The 17,109-nt window shown below is 55.3% G+C and overlaps 2 protein-coding genes across 2 annotated transcripts; both read right to left on the reverse strand.

The window, feature by feature from the left end:
• Window positions 1-156: 156 nt before the first annotated feature.
• LOC140000218 (maestro heat-like repeat-containing protein family member 7) lies at window positions 157-9,784 on the reverse strand. Its single transcript, XM_072030019.1, has 5 exons — window positions 9,402-9,784; window positions 8,990-9,127; window positions 8,635-8,811; window positions 8,096-8,278; window positions 157-219 (listed from the first exon to the last, which is right to left on the reverse strand). Exons 1-5 carry the CDS (start codon window positions 9,525-9,527, stop codon window positions 157-159), a joined length of 687 nt encoding a protein of 228 aa, XP_071886120.1. The 5' UTR covers window positions 9,528-9,784.
• A 461-nt stretch (window positions 9,785-10,245) lies between these two features.
• LOC113840554 (uncharacterized) lies at window positions 10,246-17,091 on the reverse strand. Its single transcript, XM_072030020.1, has 8 exons — window positions 13,928-17,091; window positions 13,352-13,422; window positions 12,860-13,018; window positions 12,581-12,704; window positions 12,019-12,299; window positions 11,620-11,797; window positions 10,788-10,894; window positions 10,246-10,428 (listed from the first exon to the last, which is right to left on the reverse strand). Exons 1-8 carry the CDS (start codon window positions 14,310-14,312, stop codon window positions 10,246-10,248), a joined length of 1,488 nt encoding a protein of 495 aa, XP_071886121.1. The 5' UTR covers window positions 14,313-17,091.
• Between the last annotated feature and the right edge of the window lie 18 nt (window positions 17,092-17,109).

Below are 17,109 nucleotides of genomic sequence, written 5' to 3' on the forward strand. Positions count from 1 at the left end.
TCAACCCTTGAGCCCTTTTCATCGTATTTTCTCCCCGTTCCTCTTTGAGGAGGGGTGAAGCTCGGCTGCCCACCCAAGTAAAGCCACCACACTCTCTCAGAGAGGGGTAAGGATTTTTGCTCAGGACTTGGCAGGGCTGATAGATAGGGCTTTAAACTAGAGTCGAAGGAGGAAGGGGATAAAACCAGACACACCGCTGATAAGCTGAGGGATGGTGCGCTAGAATCAGAGGGACGGTGTGCTAGTGAGGTCCTGCGGTCAGCTCCACAAGGCGCAGTGTGTAGGGAGGCGCATTTGACGTGCTTCTACACAAACGCAGGCACTATGAGGAATCAAATGGATGAGCCAGAAGTCTTGGCCCTGTCCCACAGCTACGACATCATCGGCATAAGTGAAACCTGGTGGGATGAGTCCTGTGGCTGGTGTGTGGTGGAATTTTCTCCCAACAGAGGCAAACAGCACCTCTGTAGCCCTGCCATGTCACACGACCTCGCTTCCAGTGGCCACACACTTTATTTTTCTGACACGTATTCAACTTGCTGTCGACCAAAACCCCCAGATCCCTTTCTGCAAGGCTGCTCTCCAGCCTCTTCTGCTGGCCCTAAGTGGAACCCTGGGGAACCCCACTAGGGACTGGTCAACAGCCTGATGCAACCCCATTTCTGTAACCCCTTGAGCCCAACCCATCAGCCAACTTTTCACCCTAAACCGCATGTATTTATCTAGCTGTACAATGGACATTTTGTCCAGAAGGATACTGAGAGAAACAGTACTGAAAACTTGATGGAAATCCAAAACCTGGCATCCCTTGCTCAACTAGACGGGTGATGCTGTCATAAAAGGAAATTAAGTTTGTTAAACAGGACTTTCCCCTCATGAACCTGGGTGGGCTGTGATCAACGACTGCGTTGTCTTTCCGGTGTTCTTCAGGAATGCCCAGAAGAGTTTCTCCGTATTTTTACTAGGCTCTGAAGAGAGACTGGCGGGTCTGTAATTATTGGGCTCTTCTTTCTTGCCCTTCTTGAAACCTGTCACAATGATTGCCAGCCTACAGTCAACTTGGACCTCTCTGGCCTCCCAAGACCATTGAAAAATAATTGAGAGAGGTCTCACAAGGACATTAGTCGGCCCTCTGAGAACCCTGGAATGAATCCCCTCAGGCCCCGTAGACTCATATGCATCCAGTGTGGGTTTGGCTAGGAGGTTTTTGTTACCGCACTCATGGCCCCCCAACTCTGGGCCCCTTGGGTCCCAGAGCCCATCATTGCTCTTGAAGACAGAGGCAAAAGAGACATTAAATGGCTCTGCTTCGCCTATGTCTGTGTTTGTGAGGTGACCATCCTCAGCAAGTAACGGACCAATGTTTCCTCTAGCCCTCCTTTAGCAGTTCACATCTTCAATACACATATTAATGTATATATCTGCGTTGTCGCCCACACTACTAGCCAGCTTCACCCCTGAGCTTTGCCTGCACCAATTTTCTCCTGACAGAGGCAAACAGCACCTCCGTAGCCCTGCCATGTCACACGACCTCGCTTCCAGTGGCCACACGCTTTCTTTTCCCACTTAAGCTCTAGAAGAAGATCCCTGCTCAGCCAAGCTGGCCTCCTGCCCCGCCTGCTTGACTTCCAACATTTTGGAATCGCCTGCTCCTGTGCTCTTAGGAGGTCGTGCTTAAAAAGATGGACCCCGATACCTTCCAAAACAGCTTCTCAGGGGATCTTCCGAACTAGTTCCCTGAGCAGCCTGAACTCTGCCCTCCCCGTGTCCAGAGTTCACAGAATTGGAGGGGTTGGAAGGGACCTCAAGAGATCATCGGGTCCAACCCCCCTGCCAAAAGCAGGCGTACTGGCAGTTTTCCTCCAATCGCCAAAGATTTTTAAATGTGAAGTGTCAATAGAGAGCTATTTGTGTTTGTATGTTCTTTCTTTGAAGTCTCTGATGTCTGGGGGTTTCAGAACAACTGCTAACAACTAGTAACTGTTATGACTTCCGAATGGGACACTATGCAAGCCCCTGATATCTGGCCAGGCGGCCAGGAGATTAAGGAGAAGAAAGAAGCTGAAGGATGGCTAGAAGACAAAACTTGCAGGGAACGCTGTGTAAGCTTTTGACATGCTGCCAAGGAGTACAAAGGGGAAGGACAAGAAAAAAAAACTGAGAGGAAGACTACGAGCCTTCAGCATGAAAGACCCCCAGAGACCCCCAGGGGGACCACCAGAGACTGATGCGCATGCTCCAGTAGGAGGGTTTGGATCCCGGAAGCTAATTATAATAACCCATTTTTTTTAGAAGTAGTAATGAATATGTATCAGCCTAGGAGCATAAAAATCAGCTGCTTGATGTAACTGGTGTGCGTCCTGGTGGAGCAGAGACTCCCGGCGCACCCAGCGCTGTTTGCTTACCTCTATTCCTTTAATAAATTGTAAACTTTGATTATAATCCTATTTTGAAGACTGAGCCATTTATAACACAAGCAACAGGTCTAGGATGGCACCTTTCCTTGTTGTCTCCCTCAGTAGCTGTACCAAGGAGTTGTCATCAAGGTGTGTGAGGAATCTCCTGGACCTGCTTGTATCAGCTGTGTGGTCTTCCCAGTTAACGTCTGGCAAGTTGAAGTCCCCCATCAGGACAAGGGCAGTTGAGCTAAGAGAGGTCTCTCTTAGTTCCTTAGCGAATAATTCATTGGTATCGCAAACACCCACTGCAACATCCAAGTGATTGCTTTCTCCCTTAATCCTTACCCAGAAGCTCTCGGCCACGTCCTTGTGCCAGCCCCTTGCCTCGCCTGCCCTGCCTATCCTTCCTGAAGAGCCCATACCTGTCCATCACAGCACACCAAGTCTCGCTTGTTCTGGGATGGAGCTGAAGCTTCCAGCTCCTCCTGCTTGTCCCTCATGCTGGGTGCATCGGTGCAGAAACATTCCAAATGTGCTCCAGTGTACCCAGCGTGGCATGGAGCAGGCCGAAGGATCTCGCTAGCGCACACTCCCTCCCATTTTGGTGTGCCACTTAGAAGATTCTGTCAGGACAGAACAATAATGGATGATGCTCAGAGGGCCTTACGGGGCAAGTGAGCTTTCCAGAAACACCTTTTACCCTGATCTCCTGGGAGGCAGCAGACTTCTCCATGGGTTGGGTCAGGCCGGCATATGCGGCCCTCTGTTCTGCTCAGAAGGGAGTCACGTATGACAGTAACCCTTCTCTTCTTCTTGATGGAGGTGGTCGTGATACTGGGGAAGGCTGACTTGCCCTAGAAAACCCCTCCAACCTGGATGGACCTTCATGCACATCATCGTTTGTGTGTCCATTACTTCCAGAGTCTGTTGTTTCAGGGCACCTGAAAGGAAGGTGAGGTAGGCAAGGAGGGGTTCGCCTGCTGCCCCGAGCAGATCTAAACTTCCATCCCTTCGTCACTGAGATGCACTCCTTCTGCCTGATGGCCAGAGGGTAGGGGATCCTCCATTTCCTCTGCTGTGTCTGCCTGACGCATCTGTCCCAGGGCTGGCAGAGTACAGTTCAACCTTCTCCGACTCCCTGGTGCTCCTCAGCCTGCCCACGTCCTCCCGAAGCTCTGCCAGGAGGCTGAGCAGTTCTTCTACCTGGGCGCACCTACCACAGGTGGACTCACAGGATGGGATGTCAGGAAGAATTTCTTCATGCAAAGGGTGGAACCGGCTGCCCAGGGCACTGCTGGAGTCCCAGGCCTGGAGCTATTAAAGAAATAGCTCCTTTAATAGCTCCTTGCACTTCTTGGTGCAGGTGTTAACGGAGCCAACTAGGAAAGGTGCCCTCCTAGACCTGTTGCTAGAAAACAGAGAGGGTCTGGTGGGAGATGTGGTGATTGGTGGCCGCCTCGGTCATAGCGACCATGAAGTGGTTGAGTTCAAAATGTACGGTGACAGAAGGAAAAGTGCCACCAAAACCTCATCCCTAGATATGGGGAAGGCGGACTTCAGGCTGCTCGGGGAACTAGTCAGCAAGGTCCCCTGGGAAGCTGCTCTTGAAGGCCTTGATGTCCACCAGTGCTGGTCACTCTTTAAGCGATGCCTCCTAGAAGCACAAGATCAGGCAATTCCTAAATATCGCAAGTCAGGCAGGCGTGGCAGGAGGCCGGCGTGGCTGACCAGGAACATTCTAATGGAGATTAGGCGGAAACAGAGAGTGTTTCGCTACTGGAAGGAGGGCCAGGTGACATGGAAAGAATACAGGGATGCTGTTCGTGTCTGTAGGAAGAAAATTCGTGTGGCTAAAGCACACCTAGAGTTGAAGCTGGCTGTGTCTGTGAGAGAAAATAAAAAGGGTTTTTTTAGATATGTGAATGGAAAAAGGAGAACTAAAGAATACATAGGGCCGCTCCTTGATAGGGAAGGTCTTCTCACAGACGATGACATAGGCAAAGCAGAGACGCTTAACGCCTTCTTTGCCTCTGTCTTCAATGCCGATGATGGGCTTCGGGACCCAGGGTGCCCCGAGCTGGAGGACCGGGACGGTGGGGATGACAAACTCCCAACCGACCCTGAACGTGTGCGGGATCTGCTACTCCACCTGGATCCCTACAAGTCCATGGGTCCGGATGGGATTCATCCCCGGGTGCTGAAGGAGCTGGCGGACGTCATCGCGGAACCTCTCTCAATTATTTTTCAACGATCCTGGGAGTCTGGAGAGGTCCCGGTAGACTGGAAGCTGGCAAATGTTGTGCCGATTTTCAAGAAGGGTCAGAAAGAAGACCCTAGCAATTACAGGCCTGTCAGTCTCACATCAGTGCCTGGTAAAATCATGGAGAAGATGGTTCTCGAACGTATTGAGGTGCACCTGGGGGACAATGCAGTCATTGGTCCCAGCCAGCATGGGTTTGTGAAGGGTAGGTCCTGCCTAACTAACCTGATTTCCTTTTATGATAAGATCACCCGTATGGTGGACCAAGGGAAACCAGCTGATGTGATTTTTTTGGACTTCAGCAAGGCTTTTGACACGGTTTCCCATAGGATCCTACTGGACAAAATGTCCACCATACAGCTAAATAAAAACATCCTACGATGGGTGAGCAATTGGCTAACGGGCAGGGCCCAAAGGGTTATGGTGAATGGCGCTGCGTCAGGCTGGCGGGCGGTCACCAGTGGGGTCCCTCAAGGCTCCATTTTAGGGCCGGTACTTTTCAATATTTTTATAAACGATCTGGATGTAGGAATAGAAGGCATTTTGAGCAAGTTTGCTGATGACACCAAACTTGGAGGAGTTGTGGACTCGAATGAGGGTGGAAAGGCCTTGCAGAGGGATCTGGATAGGTTGGAGAGCTGGGCCATCACCAACCGCATGAAGTTCAATAAGAGCAAGTGCCGGGTCCTGCACCTGGGACGGGGAAACCCTGGCTGCACGTACAGACTGGGCGACGAGACGCTGGAGAGCAGCCTAGAAGAGAGGGATCTGGGGGTCGTGGTAGACAACAAGTTGAATATGAGCCGGCAGTGTGCCCTGGCAGCCAGGAGGGCCAACCGTGTCCTGGGGTGCATCAAGCACGGCATCGCTAGTAGGTCGAGGGAGGTGATTGTCCCGCTCTACTCTGCGCTGGTGCGGCCTCACCTCGAGTACTGTGTGCAGTTCTGGGCACCACAGTATAAAAAGGACATGAAACTGTTGGAGAGTGTCCAGAGGAGGGCTACGAAGATGGTGAAAGGCCTGGAGGGGAAGACGTACGAGGAACGGCTGAGGGCACTGGGCCTGTTCAGCCTGGAGAAGAGGAGGCTAAGGGGAGACCTCATCGCAGTCTACAACTTCCTCGTAAGGGGGTGTCGAGAGGCAGGAGACCTTTTCTCCATTAACACCAGCAACAGGACCCGTGGGAACGGAGTTAAGCTGAGGCAGGGGAAGTTTAGGCTGGACATCAGGAAGGGGTTCTTCACAGAGAGAGTGGTTGCACACTGGAACAGGCTCCCCAGGGAAGTGGTCACTGCACTGAGCCTGACTGAATTTAAGAAGAGATTGGACTGTGCACTTAGTCACATGGTCTGCACTTTTGGGTAGACCTGTGCGGTGTCAAGAGTTGGACTTGATGATCCTTAAGGGTCCCTTCCAACTCAGGATATTCTATGATTCTATGATTCTATGAAATGCGTGGACTTGGCGCTAAGGGCCGTGGTTTTGTGGTGGGCCTGGTGGTGTTAGCTGACGCTTGGACTTGAGCTGAAGGCCCTTTTCCAAGCGCAAGGGTTCTGTGACTCTTTCACTGGTTGAGTAGGCGCCATGCAGTCACCGGGCCCAGGGAAAAGACGTCCTTGGTGGCCTCCAAGTTAGCTCAGCGTCATGGCACCGAGTCACTGTGAAGGAGCTGCTGGAATAACGAGACAACAACCTAGTTCTATTAAAATATATATTGCTCTTTTGAGGACTGCTGCGGGGCTAGCGGCACCACAGCAGTGGAAATCTCCGTCCTGACATTGCCTTATGCCTTGACGTCAGGATCAGGGTGGTTTGAACTGCCAGGGAACAGACCATGGGTTCCGGGTCGTTCTCTGAAGGCCGGAGGACTGCAAAAGAAAGAAGAGCAGAGATGAAAACCCACTCCTTGCAGAGATCCCCAGGCATCCCCTGCAGAGCATGCCAGCCCCACTCGACTCTTCCCCAGGCCAGGAGGAGCAGGAGGGACAAAGGAATCCGTTGAAAGCTGCTGCTCAGCAATGTCCCAAATGCAGCCACCAGTCCTTCCCCACCTGCGCACCACAGGTCAAGTGGGGCACCTTCACAAGCTGGTTCCCTCACCACCTGCCTCCATCCCTTGGGAGGATTCACACACTCCAGGAATCTCCTGGACTCTTTCCTCTCGCTATTGTGCTTCCCCATGAGAGCAAGGGCTAGCAATCGTGACCCTGCTCCTAGCTGCTTGTAGGCTGTCTCATCTCCCTCTTCGTCCTGGTTGCATGCTCTACAACAGGCTCCCACCTTCTGTCAGCCTTACTGCCCTTTCCCCTGACTCTTCCTCAGGGACACTCAACCCTTTCAGCGGCACTGCCCAGCTCCAGGCTGGGAGGCCATTCCCTGACACCACAGGCTACCCCGTCTCCTCTCCCTCGTTCCTATGGCTGCATTGCTCCTCCGCCCCGAAGCATTTCCCTGGAGCAGGGCAAGGCACGGGGGCCTCTGCCGCTGTCCCCCCAGCCCTAGCACACCCCCCACTGCCCTCACTCACCGCTGAGGATTTCATTCAGCTTCTCCTCGCTCTGGTCCTTGCAGTAGCGCGCAGCAAGACCTAGACACAGAGATCCCATCAGAGCCCCGCTCCCCAGCACGCTCCCAGCAGCGCAGCCCCTGGCCTGGCCAGCCAGGCTGTGCCCCCTCCTGCACCCTGGAGCAAGGGCCCAGTCGGGGGGCTCTGGGGGCAACAGGGCAGTGCCTGGGGCTGCCAAAGGCTGCCCCAAGAGGGACCCAGGGGCTGGGCTCACCAATGAATCTGACGGCCTCAAGTCGCACAAGGGTCTGAGTGGCCTTCAGGTAGGGCTGGCTCTGCTGCAGGTATTCTTCTACTCTGCCTCTGTCCTGCTGCAGCTGGAGAGAGAGAGAACGCAGGGTCACGGGGCTTGCACACCCTCTCCAGGGTCTCCTCCATCATCCTGGGGGCAGGGAGGGCAGAGGGGCCTGCAGAAGAGCCCCCTGGGGCTCTGTGCTGGCAGGAAGGGAGCGAGGATGCGGCTGCAGGCAGCGGGCTCTGGCCGGGCGCGTTTGCCCAGCTGGGGCAAACCAAGTTGGGTCCTTACCAAGCACTCTCCAATCCTCCATGTCTGTTTTGTCTGGACGAATCGCTTGAGCTCCTTGCATCGCAGAAACTCTGCAGCCACAGCAAGAGCTTCCCCAGAGGCCTGCGGAGCAGCAGAGGTTGGGAGATGGCACCACAGCCTTGGGAAGGAGACCCTCTGTCCCCTCCTCTTGGCAGGGCTGCGAGCCTTTCCCAGCGCGTTATGGGAGGCTGTGGTGGGGGGCAGCGTGCACTGGGTTCAGTGGCCAAGGCAAGGCCACGGGACAGCCACCATCGGAGGCAGCTCATGCTGCCGGCCAGAGATCCCCCACAGCAACCCTGTGGCATCAGCACACCCTTGCCCACATAACTGCTCAGCTCTGAGATCTGTACCTTTGCTACGCTCTCACTCTGGTCTCTCATATGAATGTAGAGTGGGAGAAGGCTCCTGTGAACTGTCCTCTTCATTTTCTTCGTCCTTTGCCGCAGCACAGCTTCCACCACGGTTTGGAAGAGGCAGATGGAGTGCTCCCGCACCTGGCTGGACGCCTGGCAGGGAGGAGGACAGGAGGAATTTCAGCATTAGCGTGGCTGATGTGAAGGGAGCTCCCAGCACTGTGAGATGCTTCAGCGCTGGATCCTTCCCAGAGGAGCTGCTCAGGGGCAGCTGCAAGGCCTGGTGCCCGTGAAGGGCAACGCAATCGGTTGCCATCGCAGGCTGCCCGCCAGCCACCCCACTTTCGCCACCAGCCGCACCAGCCATGCCCAAGCAGAGCTCCCCAGCGCCTGGGCTGACGAGGAGACTGGGAAGGCCCTGCCTGAGTGCTGCCCACAGGGCCGGGCTGAAGGGCAGCCCTCGTTACAGGGGGCCCAGCTGAGGGCTCGGGCTCCCGCAGCACACTTACGTGGCCAAAGAGTGGCAGGAGCTTTTCATCCAGCTGCAGAGCCGGGCCACTGGCCTTCCACCTCTCCACATGAGCCATCACGTTTTTCAGCACAAGCAGGGCCTTCAGCACCACGTCTGTGTTGGTGTCCTGCAGAGCCTCCACAATGTCTGGCAGCACGACCTGAATTTCCCTTGCCTGTAGGAAAGACACCATTTCCCTTCCGTGAGGCAGTGAGAGACCACCCTGGGCAAAGGGCTCTGGTTCCTGAGCACCAGCCTCCTGCCTTGCTTCCTGGCAGCGGGGAGGGACGGGAGGGCAGAAGAGCAAAGCCCCAGGCTGCCAACATGGCTTTGCTTGACGATGGCCCGCTCACCTTCTCAGGGCTCTCTGACACGGTGCAGAGCCCTTTCAGAACCATCAAGCGCATCTCTGGGCTTGGGTGCCTCAGGTAGCTCTGGAGGTGCACTGGGTTAACAAAGTCCTCCTCAGAAATGTCATTCTGGGCCAGCATCTGCAAGAAAGAGCAGTGAGAGCCTGGCAGGGCCTGCAGGGCCCCCTGCAGCCTCTTCTTCTCCCACCTTTGGGCAGGGATGGGGCAGCGCCAGCTGGCACCAAAGAGGCACCAGGCGCGGGGAGCTACGGGGGCTTGCCGGCCCCAGGGACCATGTGTCCGTACGTCCTGCGGGAGCTGGCAATTTGGGGGTAGATGGGCACAGGGCTGTGCCTGTGTGCCTGAAGGGGCACACGTAGCCCTGCTGGGAGCAAGGTTTCATCTGGGAACTCACAGCCAAGCGACGGATGCACGTGTCTTCGGTGACTGCGGTGCACCAGTAGCGCAGCGGCAAGTCTTCCATCATGTCGTTCAAAACCCTCTTCAAGGTCTTCGGCATGGCCAGGATCACCTCCCACATGGCCAGGTCAGTGCTGCAAGCCCAGAAGACTCTGTCAGTGAGGCTGCCTCAGCCGCAGGGCCACAAACTTGGGCCAGCCCCAGAGGACCCAGGCTGTACTGCAGCCCCTGTGACTTGGGGAGCACTGAGGGCCCAGCCTGGGCAGGCAGGAGGGGGCTGAGCTGGTGTTCCCTGGGGGCAGGGGGACTCTGGGCTGCCTTGGACAGCTGGGCTGCTGCAGCCCTGGCTGGCCCAGTAGGGCTGGAACACATTGGTGGGAAGGAGGGCTGTGCTCCTTGGGGATGTCCTGCCCTTTGCCATTGGTGTGGCAAGCAGAGAGTCTCCAGGTGCATCTCCCGACGCGGAACAAGCCCTCAAGGATGTTAAGGCCAGGACCTGTCACGTGGCGGAGAGAACTGCAGCAGGTTCATGACTTCTCTCCAGGGCATCATGTTGGTCAGCTGGAGAAGCAGGGAGTCCAGGCACTGCCGCGCCGATGCCGTGTGGATGCTGCCCAGGTTTCTCCTGATGCACTCCATGATCGTTGGCACCTTGGGGGACAAAGTGGGAATGGTGTTGCCAGCAGACCGCAGCCATTGCCACAGCTGCCACTCAAACTTTGGCCCCTTCCATTGCTCTCTGCTGGCTTCAGGTGGCTTCTGGAGCCCAAGAGACACCGATGTGCGAGGGAGGCAGGGAGGGAGGCAGGGAAGGAGAGAGGAACCATGCCTGGAAGAGCTCAAGGGCAGGGCCATGGCCACAGGCCACTTACATCTGTCAGCCAGTAGTCAGGGACCTCCAAGGCTGCGTCCAGCACGCTGCAGGCCCCCTGCTTGTCATGGGTGCTGGAGTCTTGTAAAGCTTCCAGGGCTGTGAGGACGATGTCCAGCCTCTCATCAGGGAAGAGATGTCCTCCAAACCACTGTGGGAAGAAGGAGGAGCGAAGACATGCCTCACTGAGTGTCCCAAGGGTGCTGCTTAGCTGAGCAGCAAGGGCAGCTCTGGAGAGAGGGCCCTCGGGGGAAGGGGTGAGGATGGGGCATATGGGGCCAGAGTGCTGGCCCTGCAGGTAACCAGGGCTTGCTGGTGGCCAGGAGGGCTGGAGCTGCTGCCGGGACACAGGGGAGCAGCCTTCGCATAGCCCCAGCCTGGGGACAAGAGGAACCCTCTCAGCAGGGCGAGTGAGGCCGTGCCAGCCCCACCGGTTCTGGACCCCTTTGCTCACACGAGATGCCTGCTGATGCTGCGGACAAGATCCCCAGCAAGGCCAGAGCTCATTACCTTGGCAATTTCACAGGGAGTTGATGGTATAGAAAATGGAGGTTTTGAATCCTTCGATATCATGCGGAGCAGCCCATAATTTTTCATGTCCTCTGTCTGTGAGCTTTCTAAACAGGGGGAAACACCAAAGAGTCAGTAGGGAAGCGCATCTTTGCCAACAAGCTTGCCAAATGGTGAAAAGCACTTTCACTAGGAATGGCTGAGGAGGGAGGCTCAGACCCACGGCGAGGAGAGTGGTGGGCAGGGATGTAAAGCACAAGGTGAGGAGTGCTGGGAGCAAGAGGGACCTCAGGGATGATGCAGAAGGAGGAGAAGCAATGGCGTTGGGTGCCGTGGGGGTAGCAGCGTGTCACAGACCCCCTTCTGCTCGGGGTCAGGATGTGCAGGAAGCCCCCTGACACCTGCCTTTAAGACGGCAGGGAGCAAACAGTCAGGGAGCATTCTGGAGGGCGTCACCATCCCTGGTGATGCACGGCTGGCTCTGCTGTTCACTCCTCGGGGAAGATGCGGTTTGGGAAGTGCTCATCGATCGATGGCTTAGACTGGGGGACACCACAAAACAGCGTGGTAGGTGATCTGGGGAGGGTTGGGAAGGACAGCAGCAGAGAACTGCTCCTGGACGGCAGGTGAGCGTCTAGCTTCTGCGGAAAACGATAGCCAGAATGCTGCGGGAAGCTGCTGTGAGGAGCAGAGGAGGCCAGGGAACCTGGCAGAATTCCGTGGGCAGCCTCCACCAAGCACAAAAGCAATCCTTCACAATACTCAGGAGAACAAGCAGACATACCAGGAGATGTCTGTGTGCGGACAGACGCTGCCCACCACACCTTCTTACCTCTTGTTTCCTTTAAGATTTTGAGGAAGCGAAAAAGAGTATCCAAAGCTGCGTGTCTCATGGATTCATCGCCACTGAAGAAAATGAAGAGGTGGCCCAGCAGCTTTCCCAGGATGGGGATGTAGAGCTCTCTGGAATTATCGTAGCTGTGCTTGTATTTTTCATAGTCATCTGAGTTCTGGGTGAGGAAGGGAGGAGAGACAAAGGGCTTAGTGGAGGCAGAGCCGGTCCCTGAGATAGCAGGGCCTGGGGAGGGAAGAGCAGGGGCGAAGGAGGGACGAAGACCCTCGATTCACGGTTCTGAGGCACTCACGTGCATCGAGGCTTGCCTCACAGGCACCCCTGAGTGGCAGGATGCTCTGGGATGCAGGAAAGGGTGGAGGGTTCCTTGTGCCTTACCTCGCTCAAAAAATAACTGATGATGAAATCACCCAGCCTCTCAATCCTCCTCACAGCTCTCTCACACACAGCTGGGTCTTTGGAGAGGGCAAAGTCCAGCAGCGCCTGTGAGAAGAGAAGTTGCTGGGTTGACAGTGGTCTGCAAATGTGACCTGAGAGGATTCTTTGGAAATTCTTTGCAAATGCCAAACCTCCAAGATATTCTCCAACTCTATGCTGACACTGGTGTTGGGACAGTTGAGTACGAAGCCCTCCAGCATGGTGTCCATGGCTTTCATAGTCTGCAGGGAGGACAGAAGAGCATCGAATTATTTCTGTGGCCCTCCTCACCCCCAGGAGCTGGCTCTGAGCCCCTCGGGAGTTCAGGGGTGGCTTTGGGGCTAAAAAGCTGCTGTGTGCAGACCTCCTGCAGCACAAGATCAGGTCGGGGAAGGGGAAGGGGTGAGGCTGGGAAAGCAAATCTGGGCCCCGGCCCTGCACTGGTCTCTGGTTGTGTCAGCACGGGGAAGCAAGGCAGCAGCTCAGCAGGACTGGGGGTGCCGGTACCTCACCCAGCACATACCTTGGTGTAGAGCGCTCCTTCTGTCTCTGGCATGTCCGACTTGGGAGGCAGAAAGAAGACGCTCTTGCAGCACACACGCAGGAGTCTCTCCTTTTCGCCACACAGTGCTGTCGGTACGGTCTTGCTGAAGAAGAGAGAGAGAGGAGCCTGTTGGACGCAGTGCCTCGAGGCTTATGAAGGAGGACACGGACCTTGGCCAGGCATCCCTGGGAGGGACGGGCAGCCTCCCTGCCAGCTTCAGGGCCACCAGGACATTGCCACCAGGGGCTGGGCACGCACCTGAGGAGGGCGACAGTCTCCATGGCCTTCTGCCGGAATGCTGTGCGCAAGCTGTCCACGGGCTCCTTTTCCAGCAGCGCCTGCAGAGCACAAGCAGGATGAGACCTTGGAGCCGCCGGCACCCAGCAGCAGCAGAGCCAGCGCTGCCCCAGCCCTCGCCTCCCAGGGGGCTGGTGCCGGGGGGCCTTGCCCCTTCCCCAACCCGCTGCGCATCCTCTCACCATGATGTTCTCCACCAGGTTAGTTTGGCAGCAGAAGCCATGCAAGTTCATTGGCACACCCCTCTCTGTGACACATCTGCACAGATCGCAGATTTTGCTGAGGAACAGCATCTTCTGCTCCTCGTCGTCCTGGCAGCCACAAAGACACCAACAGAGCATTAGGGGGACACCCACGGCCAGCAGGACCAAAGCCTTGAGGGGTCTGGGGCTGTGTGGGACCCCTGGAGGGCAGCGCCAGGAGCACAGCTGTGATGCAAGCGGCTGCCATTACCTTTTCTGTGCCTCTGACATACGCCCTGATGAATTCCACGGCTGAGTATTTGCACAGTTTCCATATATTACCTGGAAAGGAGGAAAGCAAAGAGTGCTGCAGAGAGGGGCTGAATGCAGGGGAGAGGAGAGGAAGGGCCCCAGCCCCAGAAGGCCGTGGGGAGGCCGCGGGGATGCCCAGAGGCTGCAGCAGCTCCGCTGGGAAGAGAGGCTGAGGGAGCTGGGCTTGTGGAGCCTGGAGAAGGCTGCGGGGGGACCTCGCTGCGGCCTCCCCGTGCCCAAAGGGGCCTCCAGGAAAGCTGGGGGGGGATCTTCATCATGGACTGCAGCGACAGGACAAGGGGTGACACCTTTAACCTCAAAGAGGGCAGGTTTCTTTCGGACAGGCAGGGATTTCTCCCTGGCACAGCCTCCCCATGGGTGCCTCTCGCTGCCCGGCCCCACCGCAGGTAGATGGGATGGGATGGGATGGGATGGGATGGGATGGGATGGGATGGGATGGGATGGGATGGGATGGGGCCCCCCAGCTCTCTCCCACACTGGGCCCCCACCTTGTCTCACAGGGACCCTCACTTACCAGCATCCTCCAGCAACTGGGCCGTATTGGTGGGCTCTGACAGGGCCGTGTCCTCTGGCAGGCTGCGTTCCACATCCAGCAGGTCGTCCAGGCTCCCCTCGCTGTCCTCAGACAGGATGCTGTCCTCATCTGCGATGTAGCCTTCTTCCAGCAAGCTGTCCTCTGCTGGCTGGTCGCTGCCCTCAGAAGACCAGGTCTCCTGCCAGACCAGGCTGGGCTGCCTGGGGGGCATGTCTCCCTCCTCATCCCATTCAGAAGCCTCCTCTGGAGTGGGAGAGCTCGTAAGGAGGAACTGGTGGCTCCTCCGCGTGGGTGTCAGCGGCATTGTGGGACTTGGACTGCGCTCAGGGTCTCCTTGAGGCTCCTGTGCTCCTTCCATATCCATCGCTGCCGTGCACCAACACTGAGGGTCCGAGCCACGGCTGCGCTCTTATAAAGCGGAGCCCTGGGGTGTCACCAAGTGACGTCACAATGGGTGCCACTGTGACACGCGCCTGGGCTGGGTGGGCCCCGCATGAGGGCAGGAAGGCTGTGCAGAGGGCCGCATCCAGCTGCGTGGCATTCGAGGCCAAATGCTGGGCGTCACGCTTAGAATCACAAAATATCCCCAGCTGGGAGGGACCCATAAGGATCATGGAGTCCAAAGTTTAAGTTGGGGGCTGGCCTGCCGGAGGGCAGGGAAGGGGAGAGGGACCTGGGGGTCCTGGTGGACCACGAGCCATCCCCTTGGGGCCAAGAAGGCCAACAGCATCCTGGGGTACCTTCTTTAAGGTACTTACGTTATATATGGAGTGGTAATTCGTGGAGAGATGCTGGTTGATATTAATAAAGAAGGGAGAGATGTGGGAGTGTGGCCATGGGGGTCGGCAAGCCCCGTGGTTGATGAGAACACACCCAGCACTGTTTACTTGCCTTTTCTACCTTTTATAGCTTTTATGCCTTTTCTACCTTTTAGAAATATTTGTTTTATAAATATTACAAAATTCAGATTGAGTTGAGACCTCATTTATAACAAATTGGTGACCCCGACGTGATCTTCTTGGACTTTGGATCTGTGACCGGCAAAGGGAGGCGCCCCACACAGTGGCCCTTGCCGATAGCGGTGCTAGAGTCCAACAAGATTTCGAACATAAGAAGCAAGTAAAGAACCAAGAACTCTTATTTTGTGACCCGTAATTCTAGATATGGGAGTCCAACAATTGTTAAAAACTGGTTTATAAATCTTGCAGGGAATATTGTGAAAGCATTCTCTTGTGGTTCAGTTGGCCTTGGCCAAATCTGAAAACAAGACACGGATTAATGATATTCAAAAGAAAATGAGGGATTGTGATATATGGAGTGGTAATTCGTGTGGAGAAAATGGTTGATATTAATAAAGAAGGGGGAGATTTGGGAGTGTGGCCATGGGGCTTGAAAAGCCCTGTGGTTGAGATAAAATTAGACTCTTAACGAGGAGGCCATCAGGAATGTAAAAGCGTTTAGAGGGAACCAAGAAGGGTGATTCAGGAGACTCCATGCAGGCTCGGGTTTCTTGTTCTCCAGCCAGTAAGGCATGGAAGTTTCTGGGTGTTTGCTGTTGTTGTTACATTCAAAGTTGTCTGAGCAATGAAAAGTTGTTTTGAAAAGAACTGCTGTGGGGAGAAGGGGATAAGAGGGGAGCCTGCCCTCAAGAGAAAGGCAACGCGATGAAGTTCTGTCACCGATAAAGAAGCAGAAAGAAGGAGTGAAGAGGAACAGGCTGGCAGAATGGAGACCAGGATGGGAACAGGCACTTTGATCGCCTCATGGAGATGGGTTCAGCCAGAGTCAGCTCAAAGAAGCTCTACAGAAAGTTCTGGAAATAGGCACTGGAGCTGGGCAGAAGCTTGAGCTGAGAGAAGCGGAGCCAGCACACAACTCTGAGGCCTTACAGAGCCGTGTGGGGCCACAGTCAGAAACGTGTGATTTGCCAGACTGTGAGGGAGCTGCGGGTTCCTTTCCTGCTCCTTCTGCCACGCCATCGGCCCCTCTGCTGCTACAGCCATCAAAGGCCTTTGCTGTTACGCCCATGGTGACCTTGACGTGCCTTTTGGCCCAGGCCCTACGGCCTTGAGAAGGAGCTGGATATGCTTGTCTTCGATTTGGGAAGAACGGGATCCATAAGGCCCGAAGGCCGAGTTGCTTGACAACTTCAAGCGAGACATATTGTTCAAAAGGAATGGAAAATGGAGACTGTTAAGTCATGGAAGATATGGGAGCACTTCAGCCAGGCCAACTCTGCTCCCCCAGTCACGGACATTGATAGTAATAGACTTAAAGGATTGTTTATTGCCTTTTCTGATTGTACAAATGTTTTGGTGTACTCGGGTTTAGTATTTAAAAGCAATATTCTGTGTATTTAGAATGTTTGATGTCGGTGAGTGTGTGTTGGTGGAGCGTAGACTCCCCGCACACCCAGCGCTGTTTACTTGCCTTTTATAAATATTCTTTTATAAATATTATTTTATAAATATTCTTTTTTAATATTACCAAATTCAGGTTGAGTTGAGACTTCATTTATAACATTTGGGTTAATTTTCAGGTGATTGGTCCCATATGGAGCCAGGAGTTGGTCTCGGTGATCGTTGTGGGATTCCACAAGGATCAATGGGACCTCAATATCCCTTCCAGCTCGGGATATTTGAGGATTTTAGGGTTCTAGACACGGTTGAGGGATTTATTCTTAGAGATTTGGGTTAATTTTTAGGTGATTGGTCCCATATGGAGCCAGGAATTGGTCTCGGTGATCCCTATGGGTCCCTTGTGGGGATATTCGGGGATTCTCGGATTCATGACACACTTGAGGGATTCGTTCTCAGGCATTTGGGTTAATTTGGGGGTATTTGGTCCCATGTGGAGCCAGGATTTGCACTGTGGGTTCTGGGAGGACCCCGGAGGGGGGCACCAGATGCCCCTTTTAACTCCTCCCTGGAGGTGGGCCCCACTCGGGGCGTCGCCATTTTAAGGAAGCCGCTGCCTTTAGAGCGGGGGGCCGGGCCGACCGGAGGGGGCGTGGCCTAGCGGTGGGGGCGTGGTCTGCGGAAAGGGGCGTGGCCAGGTGGAACGAGCTGTGCATAGCGAAGGGGCGTGGTCAAGCGAAGGGGGCGTGGCCTCACGTAGGGGGCGTGGCCTAAACGAATGGGTTGTGGCGGGGAAATGGGCGT

This window comes from Anas platyrhynchos, chromosome 33, assembly GCF_047663525.1.
Source record: "Anas platyrhynchos isolate ZD024472 breed Pekin duck chromosome 33, IASCAAS_PekinDuck_T2T, whole genome shotgun sequence".
NCBI lineage: Eukaryota > Metazoa > Chordata > Aves > Anseriformes > Anatidae > Anas > Anas platyrhynchos.